This window comes from Corticium candelabrum, chromosome 17 (assembly GCF_963422355.1).
Source record: "Corticium candelabrum chromosome 17, ooCorCand1.1, whole genome shotgun sequence".
In the NCBI taxonomy this organism is placed as follows: domain Eukaryota; kingdom Metazoa; phylum Porifera; class Homoscleromorpha; order Homosclerophorida; family Plakinidae; genus Corticium; species Corticium candelabrum.
Genome location: NC_085101.1, coordinates 4,068,238 through 4,086,138, shown reverse-complemented (window position 1 = coordinate 4,086,138; position 17,901 = coordinate 4,068,238). Strand labels below are relative to the sequence as shown.

The following is a 17,901-nucleotide window of genomic DNA, read 5'->3' as shown; positions in this document are numbered from 1 at the left end:
ACGATCACGCTGACTTTCGTTGGTATTTTGCACTAGTAACACTCGTTAGCTAGGCAATTGCACTCTAACTACACGAGATACCAATGAATTGGACGCTTTGATGACGTCATCAATCAATATCAACTGCCGAGTGCAATGGACGAAGCTCATGTGGCCAGCTCAAGTACTTAGACGTTGTTTTTACGTATTGGCTGATGTTTATCTTCTCTGTCAACAGCTCCTCTTGTCAAATCCGTCGGTTCAGAGCACTCATCTTCACCAGCTGCTCACTTGTCTAGAACTAGAGGCACCGGCAGCACTGCTATTGTTCGCGGATTGTCGAGTGTCACGTGGAACTCAGGAGGAGTTGCACCATCTACATCACACGGTAGGTAGATCGTTAGTGATGAATCAGTGTCAAAGTTTGTTGTAGAAACATTGAGTGTCAAGTTGTAATGCATGCGTGCAGGTCACGAATCAGGTTTTAACATTGATCTTCAGAAGTTCAAGAGATTGGAAGCTCGAATGGTTCGACTGTGTGTTGATATAGATACGGGTATTTAGCAATGTGTAGAGATGTATATGTGTAGAAATATGTGACATGAATGATTAGCTTTTTTGTTATTGTAACAATTAATTACTTTGAGACAGTTTAGATACGAAGGCTTATATAATACAAAAATATACTATGTCGCTATGCCCTTCCATAATGGGCAAGTGGGGTCTTTACCCTCATCTGGGCACCCACCAACCCGGCAGGTGAGCCCAGTGGGGTACATGTTTCCGTGTAGTCCATACGGCGATCAATGACTAGCCAATTCGATATAGATTGCAGGCTGTCCACAAGTTCGTGACCGCGAACTCGTGGACAGCACGCCTAGTGGATATCAACGACCACAAGGAAAGCACTGAATGTCATGGTCAAGGGACCATTCACCAGACCACAGAAACTCCTCAACGACTGAAACGAGTCATAGTCTCGTGGATAAAGCTAGAGAAACATGAGAAAGAAAGACAGACAACTTTCATAATTTACTATCGTCACTGGGGTTTGAACCCCCAAACCATGGAGTGGTAGCCATTGTCGCTAACCACTAAGCCATGTGTCGTTATGCCCCCTCCATAATGGGCAAGTGGGGTCTTTACCCCCATCTGGGTGCCCACCAACCCGGCAGGTGAGCCCAGCGGGGTACATGTTTCCGTGTAGTCCATACGGCGATCATTGAATAGCCAATTCGATATAGATTGCAGGCATTACGGTGACCGCGTACTCAATACAGCACGTCTAGTGGATATCAACAACCACCAGGAAAGCACTGGATGTCATCGTCAACCGACCGTTCGCCAGACCACAGAAACTCCCCAACGACTGAAACGAGTCATAGTCTCATGGATAAAGCTAGAGAAACATGAGAAAGAAAGACAGACAAGTTTCACAATTTACTGTCGTCACTGGGGTTTGAACCCCCAAACCATGGAGTGGTAGCCATTGTCGCTAACCACTAAGCCACGGCGGTGACTATATTATTATTATTATTATTATTATTATTATTATTTTATACTTACATGCGTGACAAGTTTTACTCGTCATCTGTGATATTTGGAGCAATTTGAATGAGTAGGTGATCAACATGTTAGAACTTAGACAGGGGCGTAGCGTGGCATGGGCTAGACCAGAATAGCCCCATCATTTGTAGATGTGGTCATAAAAGTTGTGAAATGTAAATACGTGTGAGGACCACAGCTGTGTCTAGTATATGTGTGTTTGTTTGTTTTATGTAGATTTGCGTCTATGTGTTGCCCTTTTAGGGAACTGCACTTTTTAGTGTACTACAAACTTCAATATATATATATATATATATATATATATATATATATATATATATATATATATATACACACCACACTTTTTCTAGTCTAGATCTGCCTCTAATTCTGTATCAGTCAATTAAAAGCCAATAAAGGGCGTGTCCATAAAAGTGGGCATGCCCCGTAGCATTGTAAATTTTACCCCCCATTTTTAGAGGTCACGCTACACCCCTGACTTAGACTTTCTAGGGAAAGCTGTGATGACAGCTTGTCAGGGTATTCACTGATGTGATTACTAGTTATGGTGTTTTACTGTTTCTTTTCAGATTGCATATAAAGAATTATACTTATAATTAACTTAATTAAATTAGTTGCAGAGGAATCAGTGTTTAACACATGTTTATTTTGTTGCTAATGAAGTGTTGTGTAAAACTGATAAAATGGTAGAAAGTGATTGGTGCATCTTTGTAACTAATGTGGGTACATACTAATTCAACTATAATTTATTTGAAAATGGATGCATCATGTAGTGTTTGTTAATTAATGAAGGAATTAATTTCAACTAGTGACTAAATTACAATTGTAAGCATACAAATGCAATTTGTAGGACTTATTGTAGCAACGTGATTGTTTGTGTTTACTCTTAATTAAGTGCATTGCTTACGTGCTCTGTACTAGCCCATACATTAACACTGGCACAGTTATGTGTAAATTAAGTTTTGACTATAAGTGAACTATGTGAGTGCATGTTTTACAGTCTGAGTTTGAAGGTGACAACTCTAATCTGAGCAATGCTAGTGCATCATCTGTCAGCGATCATGATGAAACCGTAAGAACTTGATCATAGTTTTGTCATCCATTCTGTAGTAGATAATTTTGTAAAGGACGAGGGTTTGAAGACACCGAACAACAAAAGGAAACGGAAATTAAAAATTGATTCTCACGAACAACCATCAGGTCAACAAGAATGTTGTGATAGTGCAGGTTTGTTAAACAATGTTTTATTATTTGTGTGCAGGTGTTGGGAAACATTCTAAAGTTGATCCAACTAAGAAGATCAGCGACTTTTTTGGCAAGGTTGTTATGGTTAATTGGCAAGAGTTTGTCCCTGTATACTTGTTTCATGGTAGGCGACATTGTCAGGAGTTTCTACTGAAAACAGCTGTGCAAGTATAGCAAAGAGAACATTGGTAAGATGATTAAATGTACACTCTAGACTAGTTTACATTCCATGTACTTTGTTAATGATGCAATTCAATATTTATTTGGCTAGAATATTCAGCAGACGTAGCAATGTTTAGTTTGAATTTGTGTTTTGTGTAAAGTGACATTTCTATTAGAATCGGTCTCAACCTGATGCAAACGGAGAAGTGACAAGACAACTGTCGGTAGCTTGTTGTCAGGTATTATCAACTCTGCATGTTTTACAATAACTAAGATGCTCTATGCTTTCTTTGGTTTACTCTTAGACTGAAGTGACATCTGTGGACATGAATGTAAGCATTAAGTGTTTCGATTGTGTTGCTTAGTTTTTTTCCTGTGTGCTTTGTGTGTAGCGGTTGGAAGTGGAAAATGGTATTATTCAGGATGGCCTAGCTGCTAAAGATGCCGAAATAGAACGTCTTAAAAAGGTAGTGCTGAATTAGCTGTCATTTATGCTTTACAGTTTGTGGCGCACTTGCCAAGTTTCTTTAGCAGCAAGTTAGCTTTATATTTATTAATCAATGTGTCGCTATGCCCCTCCATAATGGGCAAGTGGGGTCTTTACCCCCATCTGGGCGCCCACCAACCCGGCAGGTGAGCCCAGCAGGGTACATGTTTCCGTGCAGTCCATACGGCGATCAATGACTAGCCAATTTGATATAGATTGCAGGCATTACGGTGACCGCGAACATTGGTACAGCACGCCTAGTGGATATCAATGACCACCAGGAAAGCACTGAACGTCATCGTCAACGGACCGTTCGCCAGACCACAGAAACTCTCCAACGACTGAAACGAGTCATAGTCTCATGGATAAAGCTAGAGAAACATGAGAAAGAAAGACAGACAAGTTTCATAATTTACTGTCGTCACTGGGGTTTGAACCCCCAAACCATGGAGTGGTAGCCATTGTCGCTAACCACTAAGCCACGGCGGTGATCAATTAGAATTAGTCGGATAATTTAGGAAATAAATATTATTTTTTCAGACTATCAGTGTACGACAAATCATCTCATCTATGAGTTGTCCCCGGGCAACCATACATGAAATTTTTAGTTGCCCGGTCATTACTCTGGTTGACCATACACTAAATCCATGACCGCTATTGCTATGGTGCTGTAGTTGATTTATGAATATATATATATATATATATATATATATATATATATATATATATATATATATATATATATATATATATATATATATGTATGTATATGTATTTACTGACAGGCAAAATACAGCTAACAAACAGACAAGACAGACGGTGTACATAAATTTTTTACATTTTATCACATGTATTAGTATTGATGTAGTAACATTGATGTATAAAAAATGCATTGACAGACAGAAAGGCAGACAACTGAGTGCAGACAGACGAGTTCAAAAATTCCTGGATGACTCAATCTAAATTGTGATGGAGCGATGCACTGCAAGAGTGTTACCGTATTTGCCCGTAATAACGCCCATACCAAAATAACACCCATGCCCGTATATCCGCCCATGTGCGACAGGTCAGAACTTTCAGCCCGTAAAACGCCCATGCCCAACTATACACCCTTGCCCAAGTATAAGCCCAGGATACGCATGCGCAGACAAAACAAAATGAGGTCCGTAGAACATTCGTCTCCGTCTGTGTGCGTTTGATGAGCTGGTGTCAGTGTTGAGTGAAAGTGCTTACTGCTAGACTCATGTCTTTGTTGCAATTACCGATCCTGATGCTCTTGACAGGCTTCAGGTCGACCATGTATGTATAGTGTTTAGTTTCTGCATGTATGCTGATGATTTATGGATACCAGTACCTTTGATCTTGCAAATGGATAATTGCAAGCATTTGTGGTATTTCTGTCTTCAAGTATTTAGATGATGACTGGCCAAACGATAGCATTTGCGACCATGTATACGCCTGGGATCAAAATAATGCCCATGCCTTAGTATACGCCCAGAAAAAAAGTGTGTCTTTTCTATACGCCTAGGGCGTTATTACGGGTGAATACGGTACTGTTAGTACAGAAGATGAGTTAGTATAGAGCTGACTCAGTTGGTGCCAGTAGTAACTCTGTTAGCTTATTGTCAGCTGTTTGACTCTTAGTCTTAGCTAGGGACCTTTGGGGTCCAATTTGTCTTAGAACTGGCTGATTTTTAGCGTATTGTTGACTGTAATAATGTCTTGTATAAGAAATATATGTATTGACAGACAGACAGACAGACAGACAGACAACCTGTGAGAAGCAGACTTGTGGCTCTAAACTGGCAGTTTTTTCATCTTCTTGGACACAGACAGGCAAATGATTTGCGGGGCCATCAGAAGGATAAAGATAAACAGCAATACTATCAACCACAAAGGATTCTGCAACAATAGCTGAAATCTTGTCCGTCATGATCTTAGGATAGAGTAAACCACTCGGATAAAGATAGGATGCTTTTTTGCCATTTCAGTTTGGGTACTTCTGTGTTACAAGCAAGCAGGCACACGCTTAAATGTCACAAAGTAGCATATCATTGACACTACAGGTCATTGCCCTTAATTGATTATGAAAGGATCAACACACAGATATCTGATCTGTCATCTATGACACCTATCAAGAATGCTCTCAGTAAGTGTGCAAAATGGTAGACTTATCTATAATTGAGTTTACTAACCAATGAGGGCATGCTTGCTCAGGAAGGAAAAGTCAAGCTGGTAGGTAGGGTAGCTGTCAGCTAGTTGTCTTTGGGCAACCATAGTTTGCAGTTTCAGTTGCACGGACATATTTTTGGTTGTCCCAGGCGCCCGGGCAACTGATTTGTTGTACACTGGACGTGATTGGTTTGACAGCGGCATGCACATAATTGTGGATATCAATGTTGCGGAGAGATTTCTTTAATTTATTAGTGTATGGATGTATTTCTAGGAACTGGACAATCTAAAAGAACAGGCTGCTCGTGACCGAGTAACATGCTAGAATGTTGCTAACACATTTCTTTGTTCTATTGGTATTTTTGTTTCAGAGTGCTTTTGATAAAGAGAGAGAAGAAGCTGAGAAGTCTGTAGAAAAGGTTTGTCTTTGTTGATTAGTACTCATTTTGTATATATCAATATGGATATCTATGTGTAGTGTTTAAAAGTCAACAAAGAGCTGCTGATAGAGAAAGCACAAGCTCAACACAGGGAGGTTCGAGAGACATGTATGAGGAATAGATTACGGCTAGGACAATTTGTCACACAACGGTAAGACAAGTTTGCATTGTTTAGAGAGTGTTGACTCGTTGATGGTTATAAATTTGCCGGTCTTGTCTACTGACACATGAATACAAGAAAGATATTACTGTATATTAAGTTTTGTAAAAAATACAATAGTAGAGATCTGGTCTGATTCTTTGCAATGGCATTGTATAGACTACCTAGTTTGGATGGAAGGATTTTATGGTTTTATGTAATATTATAGACATGGACTTACTGCACTGATGAGTTGCAACTTGCTCTATTTTGTGTGATGTATGGCTTGTGTACAGGCAAGGGCATCAGTTTGCTGAGGTTTGGCAAGACGGCTATGCATTTGCTGAACTTTCTCGCAGAGTTGAGTCGATATCACAACAAAGGGAGGAAGTAGAACGACAACGCAGACTGCTGACAAAAAGGAAACCACCTACCGGTGCAGCTGCGGAGAAAAAGCTCGTCAAACAGAAGCAATCACAGAGTGAAGGAGACACGTTTGTTAAACCCAATCCACCTGCTACGTGAGTAGTGTGAGGTTACGTTTTGTGTCAGTTTGCAATGTGCATGTTACTTGGATAAGTTTAATTAAGAGGTTTGTGTTTATGCAACCTTTTCAACATCTTTCTTGGAGGTTATTTGTGTGTGTGGGCAAAAGTATATTTTAATTACAGAATTGATTTATTGTTATGTTTGGATGTTGTAGACTGTCACCTGAGGACTACTTTGAACAGGAGGATATTTTCAAGTTGAGATTGTTGACCTTGAAAAAGGTAATTGTAGGCTAGTTTGTTGTTGTGTTTATCAATGTTTATCGATGTGGCTGTTGTAAATGGTAATGTTAGGAGGAGGCCGATCTTCAGTCAGAAGTAGAGAAACTGGAGAGGGAAAGAAATGTGCATATTCGAGAGCTGAAGAGGATTTCAAGTGAAGATCAGTCAAGGTTTGGTGTGTGTGTGTGTGTGTGTGTGTGTGTGTGTGTGTGTGTGTGTGTGTGTGTGTGTGTGTGTGTGTGTGTGTGTGTGTGTGTGTGTGTGTGTGTGTGTGTGTGTGTGTGTGTGTGTGTGTGTGTGTGTGTATGAGTGCATGCTAGAGCATTTATTCATTATCGATGTGTGCATGTGTTGGTATCTGGGGCTAGTATACGTACACTAATAAATGTGGGTTGTAGGTTAGATGTGTGCACAACGTATTCCTCATGACATTTGTCTTACAGGTTTAAAGGAAATCCGACTTTGAATGAGCGTTACCTGTTATTTAGACTTCTTGGTCGTGGTGGTTTCAGTGAAGTTTTTAAAGTGAGTCTATATTTGAGTTTATGTATTAACGGTGATGCACAGCTGCATATTTCCACATTTGCGTAATGTTGTGTTTACTCACATGTTCAATACTTTGCATTTTGCAGATTGAATTTTTGCACATGGTGTTGTTGTAACATGTATTTAGTTGGAGCGTGTAACAGCAGCATTCGTGTTGATTTTTACCACCTGTTTGTGATTAGGCCTTTGATGTCAAGGAGCAACGGTATGTTGCCTGTAAAATTCACCAACTCAACAAAGAATGGAAGGAAGACAAGAAGGCTAATTACATTAAGTAAATGAAGCGTGAAATTGTAATGTATTTTAGTTGTCAGTCTCAATTATGTTGTGGTGTTTGTTAGACATGCTCTACGAGAGTACAACATTCATAAGAAACTCCATCATCCGGTAAGAACTCTAACAATCGGTTCTGCTGTGTGTTACATATTGTTTTTTAGAGGATTATACAGTTGTTTGATGTGTTTGAGATTGATCAGAACTCGTAAGTGTGCTGTTTGAATTTACATTTGTGTGAGGGCACAACTGTATGCTTATTGTTGTATACTGTAACAGGCAGGCAGACAGACAGACAGCTAATGATGAAGGTAGCTTGGAAATTAATAAACAATTGTAGGTTTGTAATAGCCTTCATGTACTCTAAATTGTGATTTATCAAATATACGAAGATGCCAGATAGACAGACAGAGAGAGAGAGAGACAGACAGGCAGATAATTTATTCTTGTACAGATTCTACTTGTACATATGCTAGGATTTTTTATATACGAATCAGTCTTTGCAAACAACAAAGTCATAGACTAATGGACTTGACTTTGAATGTCAAAATCAAATAATCTATCTACTCCAATTTCATAAATGTTCCATGATCTAAATTTTCGGCTAAATTAGGTTGCCGCTATTACGGCGTACATTAATTTTCGGCGTAAGGTGGTTGGCAGGAACCTTCACATACTAAATACAGTACTAGACGCGTATCATATTATTCACGTAAGTAGTCTTGCCGATCCAACCCCTTCCCATTTTTGATTAGCACGACATGCGGTGTGGAAGTTCGAATTCTTGGTATTAGGTGTCAGAGTCCTATGATACTTATGTTGAGCTCTGGAGAGCTGCCTTACAAAGGCGTATCAATTCTTGACAAGTAGGCGACAGATGTACTCGAATACCACTGCTGCTGTTTTCATTGCAAAAGGGAGATCAATGGCAGTGGTTGTCACCGAGAACGCGACAGTTGTGATCTTTGACAGTCACTCGCACGGCCAGAAAGGTACTCTCATTGCAGTTTCTACTGGGATTGCACCTGCAATTCGCTTTCTGTGCAATCGTCTCTAAGGAGGCGTAGATAATAGCGAGGAGCTGATGTTTGCTTTCTAGAGAAAGTGCAAGAAGTTGTAATGTAGTAGTAATTTCACAATTTTATTTCTTTGGTCAAAGTGCTGACAGTTGCGCAGATTTTTGGCAAACATATGAATGTGCTTACAGTACATATACTAATAGTACTAGTAATGTCTGTTTTGAATGTTTCAGAAGAAACTGATCCAACATTTGAATGGGCATTAAATTTGGGTGGACATTTAATTTGGGCATGGCAGACCCTTCGCCAAAATTGCCGAAATTAAATGTATGCCGAACATTTACGAAATTAGAGTAAATCACCATGATTATGTGACAGTTTTGAAAGTTTTCTAAGGATAATTTTGGCATTACATCTTTGCAGAATTGTAGAAAATATTTTTCTCCAATACAACATGAACATGGAAGCATTAAAATTGGCTGCTGGATTTGCTGACTGTTGTGACAAATGCTGCAATAAATTCTCTTCCTTTGTACTCCACCTCCCAAAATGTTCTATCACAAGAGGAACACATCTTGACACATATCCTTCTGGAACAAGCTCTTCTGAATATTTTTTCATTTTCTTTTCTTGTCTTGTTGCGGCAGCATGACCATTTTTCTTGCTAGCCCTCCTAATAATGTCCTGACTCCATGGATGAGCCAGGGACACATCAATATCTGAATTCTGTCCAGTATTTGGATCAAACACTGTAATGTCTGGACAATCTTCAGTATTGATGTATTTATGTCTTGGTTCTGTTTGACAGACACACAGACACACAGGCAGACAAACAGACAGAGACAGAGACAGATAGGCAGAGATAGACAGATAGGCAGAGATAGACAGATAGGCAGAGATAGACAGATAGACAGACACACATGATATTTTATTTATTTTATGAATTTGTCATATGCCTTATGATATTTGTGTATACACACTTTGGTTATTTATTTTTATTGGAGTTTAGCATAGCTTTGCCTGACTGTTTTGTGTTTGACAGATTCTGTACTGTATTGGAATTTTCTACTGGCAATGATCTAAACTTCTATCTAAAGCAACACAAATCAATACCAGAGAAAGAGGTTAGTGACAGCTCACTGATACATGTATGTCATTATTAATTTATTTAACACTAATAGGCTCGAAGTATAACAATACAGGTGAACGTTGCTGCTCTATTTACGTGGTTCATGCAAAAGCATTGATTTTGTGCAGACTGTAAGGGCTTTAAAGTATCTCAATGAGATCAAGCCACCTGTCATACATTATGACTTAAAACCTGGTACAGAGTTGAGACTTTGTAATGTTTACTCTTTGGTACATGTGACTGACTTTGTAGGAAACATATTGCTTGGATCGGGAGCACTGAGTGGCGAAGTGAAAATTACTGATTTTGGCTTAAGCAAGATAATGGAAGATGAAGCAGCATCTGACATGGAGCTCACATCTCAAGGGGCTGGAACGTATTGGTAAGAAGTAGATTATGGGTAGATAGTTGCTAGACAAGTGAGTCTGTAAATAATCAGACCATTCTATACTATATAAGAGGGGAATATAACGCCCGGACACTGGACATTGTCCGGTCAAAACAATTCCATGCCTGGCCATATATTGTGTTGTCTGGATATTGGTTACTCGAACTGTCACACCCAAATGGCATGATCCGGACACTCATGAGTCAGGCTATGTGCACTATCAGAGAGTATGTTTTCTTGTGGTACATCTACTACCTTTCTATCCTCGGTAAGCCTGAACTTGGAAGTGAGTAATGAGGTAGAGGCCACACCAGGTGTGCTCATTAGAGCATGTTATACCAATTATCTTAATTAAGTGGTTTCAGTTGATGATTTGTTGATCTCACAGGATAATTGGATAATAACCATTTCTACTTGGCTAATATGTCCTTGATGTGCAAAAGTGTTCCTCTTTTGGTTTCCTTAGTAAGAAGGGCTTAAATAATTTTATAAACAGATGTCAGACCTGGTGGTTTCTAACGATTTGAGATCATCACGAAGGTCCAAAAAACAGCAGAGATATTACAGATTTTCAAAGTTTACACTCAGGGGGTCATAGACAGTAAGCTTCTGTGCGAAGTGGTGAGACAGGTTACTGAGACACCAGTTGCCGTAAAATACAATTTTCCACCTAGAATGCGTGTAGCACAGCACCTAATATGAGGACATGAATTGGTAGAAACATCGTCTTCAAGACGGTAATCAAACATCCTGATTTGTGAATGTTTTCTTTCTTGTCATTGTCAATCTTCTTGAAGCCATAGCAGTGACTGCTGTTTCTTTGAAAATTTCAGTTGTTCTGGATAGATTCTAAACGATTTCTTTCAAGGAGCCCCTTGGCAAACTATTCTGTCAGCACACTAAGTAACTGTGCAGAGAAGGTGAATACCAATTTAGTATATATGCCTTAATAATAAAATGAAGGAGCGACTAGGTTGGTGTGACACCAAAACTTCTTTGTCATATAATTGCCTTTCTTGACACCCAAACATGGCAAAGAAAACCTAACGTTCAAACTTCTGAGCAAGATAGTGAAGGCGAAAACGTTGATGATAATGCAGAGGTTAGAGAATCTGTAGAAGCTCTTGCTGTTTGTTTTGCCAAACCACTAGAAAGCAAAGGGGTTAATATTCTTTCTCTTCATGTTGAGGAGGTAGTCCATTATGCTAGAAAATATCTGCACATCAGCACGGTGTGGTATGAGTCTGTGTGGTACATACTTCACACCTGTCCAGACATAGTACTAGTCTCCCCTTAACTACCACACATATTGAAAGAATGTTTTCGTCGCTGAAACAGATCAAGACAGACCGGCACACCAGCATGAGCAACACCACTTTGTCTGACCCTATGGAAGTATACAATGAACAACCATCACTTTAAGACTTTCATGTGGACGCTGCTATTCAGCTGTTGTATGAAAGCTGCAAGACCAACCGCTGTCCTAATCAAGGTTTCAGAAAACAATACAGAGCAAGGAAAACTGGAGAGTTGGCCCAAGACGATAGCACTAGCAGCTTTTGTTTAGAAGACTGGGACGTGTGGCATAATCCTCTAAGACAGCGTCTACAAATAGTTTTCCAGAATTTAAAGGGTCTGACTGAATACAATTTTGCACATTGTTGTGCTAGGTTTCCCTGTTAATGTTCTGCTATTGTCTCACATAATTATAGAGCACTTTCAAGTTTGTCTTTTGAGGTTCCATAGTTCTTTTCTAGACTTTATTGTAACGCATAAATGATTGCCTTGCAGGGATGTTGTCTCAAAGTTGTTTTGGTTATTGTCATGCTTTGTATATACGTCAAATAGTGGAAATAAAGTGTTGTTTGCGGGCTCAAACTTTGATAGAATGGGTGTGATCTCAACGGGAGTACAGTGCGGGACAGCATAAACCCCCCCAATGCGCATGTCATTCGTAAACGCGCACAGTTTAAATTTGGTTTGGTCTACCTATTTCAAATTTGGTCCAGTGGTGTACAAGTATATTTGCTACAATGAGCCAGCTTAATTTGATAAACGGAAGAGTTTCGTTCTCTCACGGCGAGAATAATGGAGACGCCTCCTCAAGTTCCCGTATTGTCCTACGAAAAATAGAAATATTGCCGTAGATGATTGAGAACTCGATGAAAGATTGTCACCGTGATGTGCAACAAAACTGCAGAAATGGATTTTCGAGATTGCTTATTAATTCTGAGTTTAACCGCAAGAGGGGCCCCACTAAGGGTCTCATTTCGCGCCCTATCGTTTTTTCATGCACGCGCTATTCGAATTCAGAAGTGTACCAAACGATATTAGACACACAGGATTAAATATCCACAGAAGCACATTTTTTAATTTTTCTCTAGGTGCAGTGTGAATGACACTCAAAGATAGGCATGATAATAAAAATATACAATTGGTCACGTGATCTAGTTTACATAATACAAGACGCGACTGAAACATTATTCTAACATGTCTAAACACTTAAGTTCAATAGAAACGCTAGCTATCTGTTCTCCTTGACCCTTCGATGACTCTTGTACAACTTCACAGCATCCTCCACTTCCTTTCCAGTCCTCTTGCCTTCTCTGTATGCTCGAACATAATCCCTAGCTTTTCTAAAAAATTTCCTGATTAAATCAACATCAACAGTCTCTAGAGCAGGTGTCATAGTTTTACGTAAGCCAGTAATTGAATAATTACAATATGCCCTAGTATACTTTTTCGCATGCCCCCACACTCTCTCTATAGGATTAAGTTCACAATGATACTTAGGGATGAACAAACAATAATGACCTCTAGATTCTAAGTATAACTCTACAGAAGATTTTTCATTTGCAAAATCATCATGCTCAGACAAGACAGACACCATCTGATCTCTACACATATTACTAACATTAATGCCACGCTCTGTTAAGACCATCCTTAGACCCTTCGGAACTCCCTCTCCAGTGACAAGTTTCTGTTCTTTTCCCTGATACATGGTGTCCCTCATAGGTGGTTGTTTTCCTCCTAATCCCACGTTCATGCGACTAGCAACTAGTGCATCATGTGATTTCGCAGTATGATTACAACTGTGATCAAATATCCACAACAAAGCATAACTCTGACTAGGATATTTGATCTCTGCAATAGCCACAGCACGTTTTACTTGAGACATAAACTTGTCACCCGTCCAGTATCCATCCCTGTTCTCTCCGTATTCTATAATCTGCCTAGCCTCATTAGTGATTTCTGGATTAATAACTCTAGCTGCTTCCACCTCTGAGGGACTCAGTCTTAGATAACCACTAAATTCGTCGATGAAGTCGCTTACCATCCTACCTGAACCCCTTGATTTTGGCTTGATTGCAGTCTGGTCTGGCTGGCACCACATGTAACGCTGATCCTCGTTAGACTGAAAAGTTGATTCATCATGAAAGATCGTAACTAACCATTTAGTGGCTGATTGGTCCTTCATATGACCGGACTGGTGTTCCTGCAAAACATCAGATGGACTGGGAGGAGGTAGATGGTTAGATTCTATTGCATGCACACGGTCTAAATATCTAGTACGTTCTTCTACCACATCTTGCCTTTCGTGACCGTCAATGTACACGCCCTTCTTGCTCGAATCCACTCGCTGAAAACCTAGGTCACACAAAAACCTGCATGCTGTTTTCACACTAATTCTCGGCGAAAAACCTGGACTATGGGAGGTGTTGGGTAGAAGGTCGGTGTTAATGTAGCAGCAGAAGTCAGAGGCGGTCATATTGGGCTTTCCCTTGGTGCAGCCGTGCTGTCGAGCCCACCTACTTGCTTTCCGTCGATATTCCTCGTCATGCATGATGCTGCTCCGCTGATAGTGACCTCTGCCATCTAGAAACTCACCGCAGTTGCGTCTAAAGTTGTTCTGCCAATCTCTGATGGTGCCCTCATTTTTGTGTACTATCTGCGACACAACATCTGCGGCCCTTTTGACGGTCTGCGATGTCTCCCTGCGGTAAAACTCGAAAAGCAACAACGACAGCATCTTTAGATCTACGATTCCCAAAGCTCTTACCCATTCATCCAGACAACTCCAAACATCATCATCGCTAAAAGACTGCACCGAATCGCTGTCCCCGTCTAGTGTTTCAGCGCCTGCCTCTGCCTGACACGCTGGTTCCGAAGGGGCCCCCTCCTCTTCAGATGGTCTAAGCTTCAGCCTTTTTTCATTCATAGCTTCAACCCTTTCTAATTGTTTCTTCCTCTTACTCCAACGCGTGGCGTCCATAATGATGGCAGTGAGGGGACTAAGAGAATACGGTATCCATGGCAATAATGTGCCATCAACCAATCATAATGCAGCCACACCTGTTAGACAGCCAATCAACACTCGCTAATCTAAATTCGTTATCTTGCAAACCACGTGGTCAAAACCGACGTCATTCTGTAGGGCTTCTCACGGCGATCACGTGCATATGTAAGAATGTCTATAAATACGCAGGGCGAATTTTCTAACGTGCGCTAAGTTTGGGGGGATTTATGCTGTCCCGCACTGTAGCTATGGCAAACCTGCTTGTCCGGACAAAAAATTTCCTTATATTCCACTCTGATTATTACAACATTGTGTACATGTATTCAAGGTTTGCTAATGAACCAAGCCATTTGTGAGTACAGCATGTGTGTGTGTGTGTGTGTGTGTGTGTGTGTGTGTGTGTGTGTGTGTGTGTGCGTGCGTGCGTGCGTGCATGCATGCGTGCGTGCATGCGTGCGTGCGTGTGTGTGTGTGTGTGTGTGTGTGTGTGTGTGTGTGTGTGTGTGTGTGTGTGTGTGTGTGTGTGTGTGTGTGTGTGTGTGTGTGTGTGTACTATACATGCACAGGTGTGCATGCTTGCATCATTGTCTATATACCACTGCAACATTTATGACATGGAGATGACTACCTACAGGAGCATGTTGTAAATCTTAGTGGGTGTGGTTTATTTTAGGCGTGTCCCAAACTTTTATTTGGCCATTGTGCAGCTTGAAATTATCATAAGGCAAATTGAACCACCCATAAACAGGTTGGGAGTTGCTTAGACAAAAGCCTGTACACATTCTTGAGTTGATTACGGTGACTGCAGATGCACCAGTGTGGTGCACTTGTGTCCATAGATAAACAGCAGACTTACTAGAAATGCTGCAAACTGTGCAAGAACAAGTTTGACACTGGAAGTCTTACAGCTTTGGCCAAAGTAGGGGCTTGGGGCTAACTTGAGCCCTGCAGTAATAATCAAGCGAGTACAGTGATCCTTCTTGCCTTCTTGCCTTCTGGCGTACTGCTTTTCTCTATTTCATTATTTGGTTAAAATGTTTGCCGCTTTTCTCTATTTTCTTTTTGCTGGGTAAATTGCTTACCACTTTACTCAAGTTTCCTTGATCTGCGTAAACGCTTAGTTTTCAGATACTTTGTATTTGCAACATTTACTGCAGTTACTGTATCGTGTTAGTGTTTGTTGTACTAGGAAGTGGGTTAATTAATAGGAGGTAATTATTTGATGTGATGTTTCTAGGTATTTGCCTCCAGAATGCTTCGTTGTTGGTACGGAGCCTCCCAAAATCTCATCCAAGGTTACATGTGTAGTCATTACAGTAGAAGGATTGAACGATACAATATCTACTGTTACAGGTTGATGTCTGGTCTGTCGGTGTGATATTTTACCAGTGCCTGTATGGCAAAAAGGTACACCAATCTAATCAATCCTCTTTTGTACATGGTTGCCAGTGTCATGGTCTTCTTTCTGCACGCTTGCTAGGTCATCCATTCTGCTTATAAAAATACAATATTTTAATTCATGTATACAAAACATACAAGCATGTTTCGATATTGTTTCTATATCAATTGTTATTATTCCTGATTTTTAATTTTTATTTTTTGGGGGAGAAACTGTGGTATATTTCAATTACAGTATCTTCTCGATAGTAATCCGTGGGTTACTATTTTTCAACTGATTAAAACCAGGGGTGCTAGCAGGGTTACTAATCAAGCTTGGGTTACTATTTTTCAATGTCTGCCATCATGGTTCAAGTTGAAGTAAAGAGCTATGCAAGTGTTAGAGGAACATACTCTTGATTATTGCATGCAACTGTCAAGTTATGGTAACCCTGGGTCCTCCCTATTCAGTTGCTGGTAGTTTACTTAGTGTCCTCGTCATTATAAACCGTAATTTCCTCACAGTCTGACATTCAAGACTTGGGTTACTAATCAAGCATGAGTTACTATTTTTTCAAACTGATCAAATCCTTACTATTCAAGCAGGGTTACTAATTGAACACGGATTACTATTTGAGGAAATATGTTACAATGTTATAACTCTTACAGAAACACTCGAGTCGAATCTAAGAATCAAATACTAGACAGCGAGGCGAGCCTAGTATTAAAATTTAATAATAATTAATCAATAATTATTAATATTAATAGAAAGTGTACACTTGTTCAAGGTTGTGTATTTTATTTCTTAGCCTTTTGGTCACAACCTGTCACAGGCATCTATACTAGAGCAGAACACGATACTAAATGCAACCGAGGTGCAATTTCCATCGAAACCATTGGTGAGCAGCGAGGCGAAAGACTTCATTCGGAGATGTCTTGTGTATCGGAAAGAGGATCGTGCCGATGTATTGACTCTGGTCAACGATGCCTACCTGCAGCCGAAGAAAGCTGCAACGGCCGCCACTGCAACCGCCAGTGCCACTGCAACCACCAGTGCCACTGCAACACAATCCAACACAGAGTAACAAACATATTGACGTAGATGTATTAAGATTGAGTTCGATTTATGCAACGAGTATCGTTGGATGTAAATTAAAAGAGGAGACACTCGGATTATGTTTATTCATTTTTCAAGCTTTGTGTTTACCAATTTCAAATTTTGAAAATTGCAACTGATTCTCAACTGGTTTATGTGGATTTGTTGAATTTTTTATTTACTTTTATTTTGAATGTTTATTTTTGTGGAATGTTGAGGGCGGGGTTAAGGTCAGAGACAGAAGGTCCTATGTACGCTCAACATCCACTGTCAAATGGTAGTTCTTCCTTCGCTTTCGGTGGTCCTTCCACGCGAGGGGAGCAACGGGAAGGTATCACGTGATGTTGCCCTAGTAACTCTTCATGTCATTATACAACTTAACTAATTGTGTCATTAGAAAAACCCACTCTCTGTTGGTTTGCTTCGTTATGCTAAAGAAGACTTGCAAAAAGAGATCAGGTGTGTTTCAGGGTATGATGTCATACCAAAGGTATTGGAATGGAAGGCGCGACATGCAGTCACTAACGGGCGCCGGTACAGCAAAAGAACACTGGTACGGCCTAACGCGCGCTATAGGGCGTGGCTGCTCACGTGATCATTTGCAAGAGACGCCATGACAGAAACTGTCACGTCGCAATATCCGGGTGTCAGGCCTCGGACTACATCCCGTTTGTGTCCGCATCTTATTTCTCTTTTTTAAATTACGTCATAAGCATGAACTGGGCTGCTGATAAGAAGAAATATATTAATTATTTAATTAGCTATATTATTAGACCGAAAGTTTGCGGCAAACAGCCTCTGGTGGAAGCACACATG

The 17,901-nt window shown here is 40.2% G+C and overlaps 2 protein-coding genes across 3 annotated transcripts; one reads left to right on the top strand and one right to left on the bottom strand.

Moving 5' to 3' along the window:
• The first annotated feature begins 108 nt into the window (after positions 1 to 108).
• LOC134192782 (serine/threonine-protein kinase tousled-like 2) lies at positions 109 to 17,232 on the top strand. Of its 2 annotated transcripts, none has more exons than XM_062661539.1 (27): positions 109 to 163; positions 218 to 367; positions 449 to 507; positions 2,546 to 2,617; positions 2,673 to 2,745; positions 2,807 to 2,865; positions 2,919 to 2,978; positions 3,129 to 3,191; positions 3,258 to 3,284; positions 3,345 to 3,419; positions 5,886 to 5,924; positions 5,983 to 6,030; positions 6,090 to 6,202; positions 6,487 to 6,711; positions 6,894 to 6,960; positions 7,033 to 7,130; positions 7,404 to 7,485; positions 7,689 to 7,780; positions 7,848 to 7,893; positions 7,974 to 7,987; positions 9,841 to 9,922; positions 9,980 to 10,000; positions 10,056 to 10,122; positions 10,180 to 10,309; positions 15,850 to 15,907; positions 15,966 to 16,019; positions 16,799 to 17,232. In XM_062661539.1, exons 1-27 carry the CDS (start codon positions 136 to 138, stop codon positions 17,072 to 17,074), a joined length of 2,178 nt encoding a protein of 725 aa, XP_062517523.1. In that variant the 5' UTR covers positions 109 to 135; the 3' UTR covers positions 17,075 to 17,232. The 2 variants fall into 2 exon arrangements, with proteins under 2 accessions (XP_062517523.1, XP_062517522.1); XM_062661538.1 differs by having other exon boundaries at positions 7,944 to 7,987.
• LOC134193361 (uncharacterized) lies at positions 12,731 to 14,881 on the bottom strand. The gene has a single exon (XM_062662196.1). It carries the CDS (start codon positions 14,586 to 14,588, stop codon positions 12,840 to 12,842), a length of 1,749 nt encoding a protein of 582 aa, XP_062518180.1. The 5' UTR covers positions 14,589 to 14,881; the 3' UTR covers positions 12,731 to 12,839.
• Positions 17,233 to 17,901: the final 669 nt, after the last annotated feature.

What these genes read in the sequence shown, in the direction of transcription:
- LOC134193361 (XM_062662196.1), bottom strand. Translation starts at nt 14,588, where the DNA reads ATGGACGCCACGCGTTGGAGTAAGAGGAAGAAACAATTAGAAAGGGTT.
- LOC134192782 (XM_062661538.1), top strand. Translation starts at nt 136, where the DNA reads ATGGACGAAGCTCATGTGGCCAGCTCAA. An exon ending in GATTGTTGACCTTGAAAAAG is followed by an intron (nt 6,961 to 7,032) that starts GTAATTGTAGGC and finishes TGGTAATGTTAG; the next exon opens with GAGGAGGCCGATCTTCAGTC. An exon ending in TTTGAGATTGATCAGAACTC is followed by an intron (nt 7,988 to 9,840) that starts GTAAGTGTGCTG and finishes TGTGTTTGACAG; the next exon opens with ATTCTGTACTGTATTGGAAT.